This window comes from Mercurialis annua, linkage group LG1-X (genome assembly GCF_937616625.2).
Source record: "Mercurialis annua linkage group LG1-X, ddMerAnnu1.2, whole genome shotgun sequence".
In the NCBI taxonomy this organism is placed as follows: domain Eukaryota; kingdom Viridiplantae; phylum Streptophyta; class Magnoliopsida; order Malpighiales; family Euphorbiaceae; genus Mercurialis; species Mercurialis annua.
This window is the reverse complement of record NC_065570.1, coordinates 7,158,505-7,172,135: the sequence shown is the minus strand read 5'-3', so window position 1 is coordinate 7,172,135 and position 13,631 is coordinate 7,158,505. Positions and strand designations below refer to the sequence as shown.

Sequence of the window (13,631 nt, the reverse complement as noted above, 5' to 3'; positions counted from 1 at the left end):
ATAACCCTTTTTCCCTTTAATTATTTAGCAATACCAATTTAAAAAATGTTGAGGTAATCTTTGATTGTAAAATATCAGGCTTAATACATAGTTTGACCCCTGAACTTGTACCCTTTTACCCATCTAACCTCTAAACTTAACGTCTCACCTATCGAACCTCTGAACTTGTTAAATAATCCGATTTGACCCCTGAACTTGATAAATTTGTAAATATTGAACCCTTCGTGTCCACCTGTCACTTGAAACATTCTAGAAGAAATTGTGTACGGAGGGGTTCAATGTTTACGTATTTATCAAGTTCGGGGGTCAAATCGGGTTATTTAACAAGTTCAGGGGTTCGATAGGTGAGACGTTAAGTTTAGAGGTTAGATGGATAAAAGGGTACAAGTTCAGAGGTCAAACTATGTATTCGGCCTAAAATATCACTAAGGGCCTATGTGCACATGAAGCTAAACATTAGTATAGCACATCCAATTTTATTCTCCAAGTTTAGCATTGACAAAGCAGAGATCAAGATTATGCACATTAAAGTTCTCACTACAAGACAATGTCTTATAGAGAAATTTTTAGATAAACTCAGTTCACCACGTCATCCATAAACTAAACCAATTACATACATGTCATTAAAATAATGACAATATTATAATATTACAATTTAAAAAGTTGGCAACTAATTTAATTACGATATTGCCACTATTTTAATGATGTGATATAATATAATAGACTAGTCCATAAATAATGTGATAAACTAAGTCTACTTAAAAATTTCTTTGTATTATAATATGATAGATTTAGTCTCTCTAAAAACTTTTCTATATTTTAATTGCAAGTACCTTAATTCATCCGTCCACCATTAATGCTGATGTCTTTTTCTCTAATTTTTATACTACCAGCTATTCCATCAAAAAGTTGGCAACTAATTAAATTATTAATATTTATTTCCATATATAATATGATTAATGAAATCATATCTCTTGTTACTTACCTTAAGAAATTCAACCAATTTAATTTTAATGTTTTTCTTCTTTCTTATTCTATATCCACTGTTACTCTAACAGTAAACACGTTAATCTCATGCCTCACACATAAAATTTTGACTACACCATCTCCATTATGAATTTCTGTTTCTGGCCGAATTGGTACTGCCCACTAATTCATAGGCCATGTTTGGTTCGAATGTAATAATATGGAATAGAATAGTTATTTCATAAGGAATGTGTTCGCCTGGAAATATTCCGGACTCGAATCTTTGAATTTATAATCGGGATCGGTTTGAGGTTTGATACTTTAACGAACCTATGCAGATATTCACAGGGCTTGTTTGGTTAAAAACACTTAACCACGTGATCTAAAAGATAATAATCTGGGAGTCACGGACTCAAGCGAGATTAATACCGAAAACTACTCCTAAATTAAAACAATCCGGAGATTGCGGGATAAAAAGCACTGGGCTTGGTTTTTTATTGATTGATTTGTTGATACAAAAATAATAAAGCTCTGAGCTATTTATAGCTCCTCATAACTAAGACTCCTAATTTAACTAGGACTAAGACTCTGAAAGTAAATTACTCCTATTGAGCTACAAACTCCTAATAAAATAGAAAAAAGCAGTAATAAACAAGCTTTCCGTTGGGCCTTAATCCCTGATAAGCCCACATGAAGTTCGATCCGGTAATTATTTGGGCCGGTGTAAACAATGCCCCCAACAAGTCTGAAATGTTTATCTTTTGGGCTTGTTCTCCCTTCTCAGCGCTTCCAAGCCCACTACTGAGGCCCAAATAACTCGAAAACAGATTTAAAGGGGTGCGCATTTATAAACCTTTCGGTACCCCCCTTTGGCCACGTCATCTCCAGCTGTTCCCCACGATGCCACGTCCTTACTCCATGACCTTTCGGCTCCTTTTGATTTCCTCCTTTAAACAAAAACAACATTTCATTTTTTCATTTCACCTACTTCCTGATATTTTGCTAAGTTTTCTCTCTCCTCAGCAACTTCAAGTATCTTCAAAACAACTCTCCTGGTAAGTGCTCGCCCCTATTTCCTCGCCTACCTTAAGCGATCTCTTTTCATGTTTATCTGCCTGATGTGAGCGATTTATTTCAGGAATCATGGCTGCTCCTAACAACCTCGCCGAACAAGTGTCTGCAAAGATCGACGAAGTCCGAACCAACGCGCCGAACACAGAATTCAAGGTAATTACTGATGCGGGCTACGGCCAAATATGCGTCGGTCCCATTGTCACTTCTCCGAGTCATTTATGCGACCTAGCCTCTCCCTTCCATGATGCTGCTCCTCCCAGATTCTCCCTACCTCATCAATCGTCGGTTTGGGTCGGCACTACATTCCGAAATTGGCCGATCGAACATGCTGGCTTCTCTGAATGGGCAGTAAGACTTTCACCACACTTTCGCCAATCCTGGATCGACACTGGCATCCATGATCTGATCGAACTATGCAAAGCAAGCAGGCCGATAGCAAAACACTACATCATGGGGGCCTCTCTATTCTGGTCAAGCGCCGTTAACTGTTTCTGTTTCAAATCTGGACCCATGACTGTCACCCTGCTCGACTTAGCTCTTATGCTCAACGTTCCTCTAAATGGCGAACGCATCAATCCCAACCTTCGCGCCGATACTCCTCAGTTTAACCTATCTAAGGCGCAGAAGAGTTATGGTGCCTTTGTAAAGCTTTTCATGGGCGAGGAGCCTTACAAGCCTGACCGCAATGAACATATCGCCTTCCTGGCTTTTTTCATCGCTAAGTACATTCTGTGCACCTCATCCTTCAGGGTAACCGAAGACTGTTTCCTCCTAGCAACAGCGCTTGCCGATGGACGAAGGTGTAACTTGGGTGAATTCATCCTGGCACATCTATATCGATCTCTGGGCGATATAGCACCCCTGAAGGATCCAAGAACTTTCAAATGTCCAGGAGGCCCGCTTTGGATTGTTCAATTGTGGCTCGCACTATACTTTCCCGAGCTATTTGAAGTCGGCCCACCTATCAAGGCCGAATTATGTGGCTTTCAACTGATATCGGCCGGGACCCGTCTTCCTCATGTACTCGATGTTTTACAAGTCTTTAACAACCATGCTGTAAGGTCGCCTGAGCTGATGTGCCCTGCTCTTCAGCTTACTTATCCACCATCTTGGTTGCTCGCCGGCTGGGATATAGAAGATCTGGAAGACGCAGCACAAGCCGATCCAAGGCTGAAACTTGGCGGTCCATATTGGGGCATCGCTCTTAAATGCCGAAACTTAATAGCTGGGCTTGATTATGATCGGAGTGGGGTCGAGCCGTACTGTCCGAACTTCGTTTCTCGCCAATTTGGATTTTGCCAAGGCCTTCCCTGTCCTTTATTGATCGCCTTCAATAATCGCGGGACCCATCGAGCCTCTATAGACAACTACCCCGAACTCCAATACATCATTCGCCTCAATAAAGCTTACATTCCTCCCCTGTCCGAACTGTCTCGCCCTATCATCACCCCTTCCTGTACTCCGGAATTCACCAACTGGTGGACTTCCATCGTCCAAAATTCTTTCGACCTGTCGCCTAAAGAAATTCTCTCTCTTCATAATTTTGATTTACCTCCGTTAAACAGAAAACCTACTCATGCCGATTTATTTCTTTTGCAGGCTCCGAAACGCCAAACTTTCACAGGTATTATTGGCTATCACTATGAAATTGCTCGTTTTGAACGTTTTTATAAATTCAAATTTGACCCTCTAGATCGCCCAGGCATGAATCTAAAAATGCAAAATCATAGGAGAATAGCTCGGCAAAATTTCTATACAAAATGGGATAAAATTTGGGAGGAAAAATATAAACACCTACCCTATCAACTCTTCTTAGAAAAAGTTCGGCCGAAGTTTAAGTATAAGTCCCCAATCGTCCCTAAGTGTAATATGACCACCATCGCCCCAATTAAAAAACCTAAGAAAAAGAAGTCTAAAAAAGCTAAGGTAGATCTAACCGATCTGGGTGTAACTTATACTGGCATCCGATGTCCACCTGATGAAGAGGCTATAAATGAACTGGTGCGCATCGGTTATCAGAGAATCCCAGGTATGGGCGATCATCCGTCATTATAGTTCACTGCTTTCGTTTATATCCTGACTTTGGTTTTCTTTCAGTTGGCGTTCCTCATTTCGAAAAGGAGGACAACTGGGAACAAGACGACGAGGAAGAGAACCCTGCGGCCAAGAAAGGCAAAAAGAAACGATCGGCCAAGACTTCTGCCAAAGAGCCGAAGGCCAATAAGGGAAGAACCGAGTCTTCGAAGAAGTCCGGTAAAAAGCCTACCGAGCCGCAAGGTTCGGCCATGTTTAATCCATCTCCTGTGCCGTCTCAAAGCTGCCAGTCTTCATCAAAAGGAGATACCCACACTGACGGCGATCAACAGAATGTGGGCGATTCCCAAGACGCCGAAGGGGTTAATCAAAGTTCAAGGGCGACCAGCTCCCAGACCCCCAACGTTTCGGAGATACTTAGAAGAATGGAGACACCTGCTTTATTGTCGCCCCTGGCCTCCGAATTCCTCAATTTTGGTGCTGACAAAACTCAATCTCCTACTTCTAAGGTAAGTCCTTTGCATTCTGTACTTCAGAACATATCGCCTAGCAGCTAATCTTTTATTGTGGGCGAACTTGGCAGATTCCAGTCTCTCCACCCCGCATCACTGATGTGGCGGCCAAGGCGGCAGCTTTCCTGGATTCGGACAGTGACAACGAAGAGCCTCTTCCTGTTCCTGAAACCGAGCCGGTGGCTGAGATGATCGTTCAAGTCCCGAACTGGGAAGGTCACCTCAACGTGATGGCTCATATGAAGAACGAAGGCATCCAGCTTTTCAAATCTCCTGAGAACGTTGAGAAGTTGAGGAAGGCGGCAAAAATTCTGGCCGAGGCCCCTGCCAAAATTTTAACTACTGAAGCTTGCTCTGCTGTAGCGAGGCTCTCGGCTTCCCTGGAGGCTTTTCAGAGGATGTATAACGAGTCGGTCTCGATTCAGTCCGAGCATGACAAACTGGTTCGGCAGGAGCTCGAGTCAAAGGAAAAGCTGGACTCCTTGAAGGCCAGTGTCAAAGCTGCTGTCACCACCCTTCAGGACCGCCGATCACGTGTTAAGGAGCTGGAAGAGAAAATCGCTCTGATGCAGCATGAATTGCGTTCTGAACAACAAAGCATCGGCGATCTCGAGGTTTCGATGGACAAGGAGATGGCTGAGGGGATAAAGGTGAAGAAGCGTCGGAGTCTGCTCAAGGGGGATCTTTCAAAGATGAAGCCGAAGTATGATACGGCGATGACCGAGTTTAATCAAGTTCGTAGCGAACTGGGCGCTTGTTTCCGCCATTTTTAAATTTTTACAAGTTCAGAACAATTTTTAGCTCTTGTAATGGCTCCGAATTTTAGTACCATTTGATCGGTCGGGTGGCCGTATCTTGTTTGATTTTTACGAATAATCAACGTTTATTCGGCCAGAGAGCCGTAAATTTCACTTGCATTACTTCAATGTCTGATTATTCTCATATTATCGGTCCGTAATTGGTCCGACCATAAATAATGTTATTTATTAAAAACGATTACAATATGTTGAGAAAAACGGAGAACCCGTCGAAAAACTCAACGGATGTGAAACACCGAAACATAAATGGTACTACCAAATGATCGGTGTTTACATAGTGTGGCCGAACACCCCATGAATTTTCTCACTCCGGGATGTTCGGCGGAAGTTTATAACCGATATTATTATTCTTCGGTGGCTCCAAACAACCGACGGTCTTCGCCCTCCCAACAGCTAGGGACGTATTTTTTCAGGAATTGGCCGTTGATCGCCCTTTCGTGTTCCTCTCCATCAATGTTTGCCAGCAAGTAAGCACCGCCTTCTAACTTGTTGACCACAATAAAGGGGCCTTCCCAGTTCGGGCTCCATTTGCCAAGCCGAGTGTCTTTGTGGCCGATAGGCAAGACTGCTTTCCACACTATATCGCCCACGACAAAAGCTTTTCGTTTTACCCGTTTGTTGTAAGCTCTCTCGACCCTTCTTTTCTGGGCTTCTAAGTGGTCTAACGCCGTCAAACGTTCTTCGTCAAGGTCCAGAGAATCTATCACCATCTTGTCAAAGTAATCTTCTTTGGACAATTCGCATTGGTATCTGCGGCGAGTAGACGTGACGGTTAGCTCCATTGGTAACATCGCATCGTAACCATATACCAGTCTAAAAGGCGAGGTCCCAGTAGCCGACTTTTGACTGGTTCTATTCGCCCAAACAGCTTCTGATAAAAACACATGCCATTGCCTTGGGTTTTCTTCAATCATCTTTTGAACTATGAGCTTGATGGCTTTGTTCGTGGCTTCGGCCTGTCCGTTGGCCTGGGCGTAGTACGGTGTTGAGTGCAACATCTTTATCTTCATTTGGGAGGCCCACCAACTTATATCGCTTCCTGTGAACATCGTCCCTTGATCTGTGGTTATGGACTCGGGCAAGCCGTGTCGGTGGACGATGTATTCTTTGAAGAACTTGATCACCGCTTCTTGTGTCGGCGACTTCAAAGGTTTAGCTTCGACCCACTTGGTGAAGTAGCAAGTGGCGATAATCACAAAAGCATGACCATCAGACGAGCCGGGGTATACTTTCCCTATCAGGTCGACCGCCCATCCTCTGAATGGCCAAGGCTTGATGATGGAGTGCAGGTCTTCGGCCGGGACGTGTTGTATTGGGCCGAATTTCTGACAGGCTTCGCAACCTTTAGCATATCTTATGCAGTCTTGTTCCATTTTCGGCCAATAAAAGCCGTATTTATGGATGAGCCACCTCATTCTGGGACCCGCCTGGTGGGCGCCTGCTATACCTTCGTGTACCTCGGCCATAGCAAGCATCGCCTCTTTCGGACCGATGCATCTGAAGAGTAGCCCTTCAAAGCCCTTCTTATATAATTCGCCGGCTAAGACCACATAATTAAGGGCTAAAGTCCTCAACCTCCTATTCGTGGCGTCTGGTTTTTCGAACCACTTTAGGAGCTCGTCCCTCCAATCTTGGGTGACGTCCAGCTGGTACACCGAGAACTGTCTTTCGTCGATCGTGATGCCCCCGGTGTGGAGATTCGGTGTTTCCCTCTCTATGGCGTCGAATTCTCGGTTTACCTTGTAACCGCTCCCGTGCTGAGCTAGGTCGTTTGCAACGCCGTTATCGGCCCTCTCCGTGTATTCTATTCTCGTGTCTTGGAAGCCTTCGATCAGGTGTTTCGCCTTGTTGCAATACCTCACCAACAGCTCGGACTCGCATTTAAATTCTCCTGTCACTTGTTTAATGACCAGCAAAGAATCTCCTTTTACACTGATCGCCCTCGCCCCTAGCTCGGCTAAAATCTCAAAACCGAATATGAGGGCCTCATATTCTGCTTGATTGTTGGTGCATTCGAACTGGAGTCTGAATGATAGCTGGTAGGATGCCCCCAAGGGTGTGACGATGTGTACTCCCGCGCCTGCCCCCTGGCTTGTCCTGGATCCGTCGAACCACATCTTCCATACGTCGATGTCGAAGAACGTGATGTCTACCCGATCAGGTGTCTCTTCCTTGAGAGTAATACCAGGGTGATCGGCCAAGAAGTCTGCCAACACTTGTCCTTTCACTGCCCTTTGGGGGACGTACACCAATGTGAATTCGGACATTGCAATCGCCCATTTTCCGATCCGATTCCTCAGGTATGGCTTCGATAAGATATACTTAATGATGTCGGTCTGGGATAATACATACACTACGACCGGCAACATATAGTATCGCAGCTTGCAACATGTGAAGTACAGGCATAGACACATTTTTTCTATGTCGGTATAGCGAATCTCTGTGTCCGTCAACCCTCGGCTTAAGTAGTAGACTGCTCTCTCGACTCCATCGTCCTCTTGGGCGAGCATACATCCTAGGGACTCGTGTGCAGCCGATAGGTATAGCAACAACGGCTTGTTCGGCTTCGGAGGGGTCATAACTGGAGGTTTCGCCAAGTAACCTTTCAAATCGTCGAAAACCCGCTGTTGCTCGTCCGTCCATATCCACTCGTCGGTCTCTTTTCCTCTTAGCAAAACACTCCAGCTGCGAAGTCGGCCCGCTGTGTTTGCTATGAATCTTCTTAGGAAATTGATTTGACCGATGAGCCTCTGGAGCTGCTTCTTGGTTTTGGGTGGTTCAGCATTAATAATCGCCTTGGCTTTGTTCTTGTCTATTTCTACTCCCCGCAGGTGAACCAAAAAACCCAAGAAGTTTCCGGCCGAAACGCCGAACGCGCATTTCAGAGGGTTCATCTTTAGACCATTACATCGTATTCGATTGAAACCTTGTCGGAGGTCGGCCAGATGAACTGCGCCGGTATTTGACTTGATTACGACATCGTCGATGTAGACTTCAAGGCAGTCAAGACCTCTGAACATCTTGTTCATCGCCCTCTGATATGTTGCCCCTGCGTTTTTTAAGCCGAAAGGCATGACTACCCATTCATACGCTCCGATCGGCCCGGGGCATCTAAAAGCCGTTTTGGAGATGTCTTCCTTGTTGATTGGGACTTGGTTGTACCCGGAATGCGCATCGAGGAAACTAAGTATCGTGTGTCCAGCTGCTCTGTCGATCAGCATATCGGCTACAGGCATCGGGTATTCATCTTTGGGTGTGGCCAAGTTGAGGTTCCGAAAATCTACGCATACTCGTAACTTCCCGTTTTTCTTCATCACTGGTACGATGTTGGAAAGCCATTCGGTGTACTGGGCCTCCCGGATAAACTTGGCATCTTCCAGCCGCTTAATCTCATCTTGGATAAGAGTATCCACTTCCCTGGACATTCGCCGTGGGGGTTGCCGAAATGGCCGAAACCCACTCTTTAATGGAAGCTTATGCTCGGCGATATCGGGATCAAGGCCCGGCATTTCATCATATGACCAGGCAAAACAGTCGCGGAATTCGATGAGTAGGGCGACCAGTTGCTCTCTGAATCCTTCGTCCAGTCCTGCGTTGATGTATATGGGTTTAGGCGATTCATCTGTCCCCAGATTGATTTCGAGGAGATCGTCCTGTACTTGGGCGGGGTCATCTTCTAGCTTCCCGGTTGCCAATCTTAAGTCCCCGATCCGCAACGATCCTGTCGGGTCTTGGTCTTGGTCCTCATATATGCATTCGGCCGATGTAACATCGTACAGCGAGGTTAGCTGTCTAATTTTCTCCCTCAATTCGTTATGCCGTGCTATCATTTTGAATCTTTGAGGATGGTGGATCGGCCTTTGCCCCCGAGGGTCACTGATACCGGCCGATCCGAGTTAACAAGCAAGCGAGGAACGCTCGTCTCTCCTTTCGAACTAAGGGATTGTATGTTGCGCACCTCTTCATCGTATAAACGTGCTTCGAGTACGTTATGGTCCTCGCCGAAGGGGTTGGGGTCACCCTGCACGACTTCGGCCTCGCCGTCATTTCGCCATATGAAGAGCATTTGATGCATAGTCGACGGTATACACATGTTGGAGTGTATCCAATCACGGCCGAGCAAAACGTTGTAGTTGCTCCGGGCGTTGACCACGAAAAACCCTTCTTCGGTTTTTACTCGCCCTACTTTAATTCTGAGGGTAATGTACCCCTCGGCCGGCGTCTCGCCCCCTGCGAAGTCAGTCATGTAAACATCGGTCGGGTCGAGCTGATCCCGCGTTATGCCCAATTTTTTGAGCATTTTCGCCGGTAGTATGTTGACGCCAGCCCCGTTGTCGATGAGGACTCTGTTAATCGACACCCCGTTCAGATCGGCCTTGATGTACAGTGGCCGAATGTGCCTGGTCATCCTTGTTGGAGGTTTACTGAGGGATACTACCGCGGTATCATCGGCGCTATCTCCTTCTGGTACGATTACATCGCCTTCCAACGTTGCCTTCTGCCCTGGTTTACTTCTGTATGAGTTGGGAAGCGTGACCACTTTCACTCCGTATTCGTCCCTTACCACCGGGACCCAGGCTTTTAACATGCCTTTCTTGTGCGAAACGACGACCTCGCGGTCTTTGGGCAATCTTGCTTTAAGTTGGCCATCGTGGTGTGATACCAGTACGTCCTTGTAGGAAGATCGGCCGCTGGAATCCTCGTCATCCTTGTGAACTACTGCCGCAGCAGACACATCGGCCGCTTGTTTTTCGCTCTTCGGCATCCATACCTTCCTTACCTTGGCATTTCGCCTATCAGGTGATTTGGCGTCCGCGTCGGCCTGGTTCCTTGCCCCCAGTCTCTCGGTTATTGGCCTGTTTCCGTGCTGCTCTCTGGGAGCCGATTCTGCCCCGTGATTCGCCCGCGACTCTTGTCGCAGCCTTTGCATTCGCCTCTTCTGGGTTTTCGTCATACGAGGGGTCTCCTCCGTTGGCCGAAATATCCTCTTGAATACATTAGTGGCAGGCCTCCGTTGTGGCTCATGCCTCTGCCACTGTTCTGTGGGCGATCTCGGTTTAAAGGTCTTGGGATGCTTCCTCGTGTTATCGCTTCTCTTGACTTTAAAACACGAACTGCATGATGGGCACGTCATATCTGCGGTAGGCGAGTTATATCGCTTCCTCTTCTGTTGTTGAGGTCGCCCTTTTTCTCCTCGCCACTTTGAACCGTCGGTCTCTATTCTCGGCTTGGGTCTTCTTGGATTCCACTTACTTCGTATCTGCCCTTGCTCTAGGTAGCTATCAAAGTGAGGCCGAACGGTGTTAATAGACACGTATTTGGCATCGGCCTCTTTCTTTGTTGGGAACAGGAGTTTCCCTTCGTTAATCGCCTTCTGAACCACGTTTCTGAAGTTTACGCAATTGTTCGTGCTGTGCCTCCAGGAGTTATGGTACTTGCAATAATCCTTACCGACTAGCTCTTCTGACGGTGGAATCGTATGACCTTCGCTTAGGGCGATCTGCCCATCCTTCAACAGGGCATCGAATATGTCGTCGGCCTTAGTCAGGTCGAATGAATACTCTTTTTGTACCACCGCGGTCTTATTCCTTTTGACAAAGCCAGGCTTTCGCAAGGCCGAACATTCCAGGGGTTTCGTTCCCAAAAATTCGGCCATGTTGACTTCATCCTCGGAACCACTATCCTCGCTATCGGACACCACGGCCACGTCAAGCTGGTCTTTGTAATAGGTCCCTTTAGATGCGCCTCTCCTCTGTTCTTTCTCCTGGAGGAGTCTTTCATAGCTCGTCACCCTGTTCGTTAGCTCGAACAAGTCCCGAAACCTGTGGCCCTCGAAATGCTCCCTCATGGCGAAACTCATTCCTCTTACCACCATTGGTACGCAATCGGCCTCTGACATTTTGGTGGAGCACCTAGTCCTGAGATTTCTAAATCGGCCGATATACTTTTCTGCCGACTCACTCGGTAGCTGTGAGATTCGGGCGAGGTCGGCCAGGGTGACATCAGGTGGTGCCCTGTAAAATTCTTCATGGAAGAGGATTTCGAGGTCCTTCCATGTGTCCACCGAATTGGGCGACAATCTAGAATACCATGTAAACGCCATCTTTGTCAAAGAGCTGGCGAAAAGCCGGAGCTTCCAGAAATCATGAGCGGCTGCTTCGCCGCACTGGGCTGAAAACCGGGCGACATGTTCAACCGTCGATTGGCCCTTCTCCTCGCCCGAAAACAAACTGAACTCTGGCACTTTATACCCCCTTGGGAAAGGATATAACTTGTCGATCCAGTCTGGATACGGTTTCATGTACGATGGGCGAGGCATAGGTCGCAGATCTACCCCGAGCCTTTCTAGCATGTCCACGAGTTGCCCTTGATTGTATATACTTGGATCGCCTCCCTCGGAGTACGATCGTTCGCCCGTGTTGGGCTCCTGGGTGTTGGCTCCAGTAGCCCCCCCTTGTGGTCTAGCCTCGCCTTGTGGGTTGGACGAGCTTGCTCCCGGGTGATCGGCCCTTCCTGAGAACTCGGCCTCGTTCCTCGTTAAGAGCTTAACGGAACCATATGTATACCCCATCTTGTTGGGTTGTTGTTCGGCCGGACCACCTGTTTGACCAAAACGGCTCGGTGTTTGGTTCTGTTCGGCCCTTCTGTACCCTTGATCGGCCGCGGATTGCCCAGAAAATAATCGCCCTAGGTTTTCCATTGCCTTGTTGAGGCCATCTAAGTTCCCTTGGATCTGCCTCTGGACCGATGTTTGGTCGGCCATGATGTTCCTCATTACTTCCGACATCTGATGCATAGCACCGTCGAACATTTGCTTGTTCTCTTGCGCTATTTCGCCCCTCATGGCCGAGAAGTCGGCCTGTGATAAAGAAGGGCGAGAGGGGGGAAGTTGGCGCGAGTAGTCTATCATGTCATCGGCCGCGTCGTCGACCTTGTCCTTAGGTAGGCTCCCCTCGGTGTCCGTTGTATTCGGCACCTTGCTTGATTGGTTCACCTGTTTGTCCTTGGCCATGGTTTCTGATCTATCCGAATCTGATTCGTCTACTATGTCACCTTCCTTCCGTTGTTGTCGGCGTATGGACCGAGCGTGCCTGGAATCGTCCTTAAAGTCCGTTTTTGTGCTAACCATAAACTGTTCCCCAGTGGAGTCGCCAAAAGATGTTCGCCTGGAAATATTCCGGACTCGAATCTTTGAATTTATAATCGGGATCGGTTTGAGGTTTGATACTTTAACGAACCTATGCAGATATTCACAGGGCTTGTTTGGTTAAAAACACTTAACCACGTGATCTAAAAGATAATAATCTGGGAGTCACGGACTCAAGCGAGATTAATACCGAAAACTACTCCTAAATTAAAACAATCTGGAGATTGCGGGATAAAAAGCACTGGGCTTGGTTTTTTATTGATTGATTTGTTGATACAAAAATAATAAAGCTCTGAGCTATTTATAGCTCCTCATAACTAAGACTCCTAATTTAACTAGGACTAAGACTCTGAAAGTAAATTACTCCTATTGAGCTACAAACTCCTAATAAAATAGAAAAAAGCAGTAATAAACAAGCTTTCCGTTGGGCCTTAATCCCTGATAAGCCCACATGAAGTTCGATCCGGTAATTATTTGGGCCGGTGTAAACAGAATGGAATAGCCATTCTTTAGTTTTTGAGAGGAGTCCTTATTCCACAAAATCATGGAATAGCAATTCTTTTGAATACCTATTCCATAAACCAAAGCAAAGAATTGTCATTCTATACGGAATAGCTATTCCATTCCGCACCTATTCCATGAACCAAACATGACCATAGTTCAACTAATTCAATTATCATTCACCAATTAAATCAGTTAAACAAAAAATAAAATTGTTTATAAGATCTATTAATATTTTTATTTTTTCTTATGTAAATTTACGAATTTAAAATTTAATACATACATAAAATTAAAAGAGACAATAAATTAACAATATTAAATATATCACTCTGCAACTCATAAATAGAATAATACTAATAGTCACGATTTACCTAGTTCATTAGTTTCAGTTTTTAACATTTTATAATTCAAAAAAGTGCACCATATTTTTAATTTAAACCGTAATGATCCCTGATTCTTAGTAAACAAATTGGTCTGATTTTTTTTTAATTTTTGATAGATTAAATCATTAAAATACTTGTTCTAAAGGTTTACAATCGGATTAAACAGGACTAAAATTGGAATAATTTTATCCAGTAA

At 45.7% G+C, this 13,631-nt stretch overlaps 1 protein-coding gene across 1 annotated transcript; it reads right to left on the bottom strand.

Annotated features, from left to right (window-relative positions):
• Positions 1-5,748: 5,748 nt before the first annotated feature.
• LOC130015191 (uncharacterized) lies at positions 5,749-9,234 on the bottom strand. Its single transcript, XM_056104901.1, has 3 exons — positions 8,250-9,234; positions 7,485-8,069; positions 5,749-7,397 (listed from the first exon to the last, which is right to left on the bottom strand). The coding sequence occupies exons 1-3, from the start codon at positions 9,232-9,234 to the stop codon at positions 5,749-5,751; spliced, it is 3,219 nt and encodes a 1,072-aa protein (XP_055960876.1).
• Positions 9,235-13,631: the final 4,397 nt, after the last annotated feature.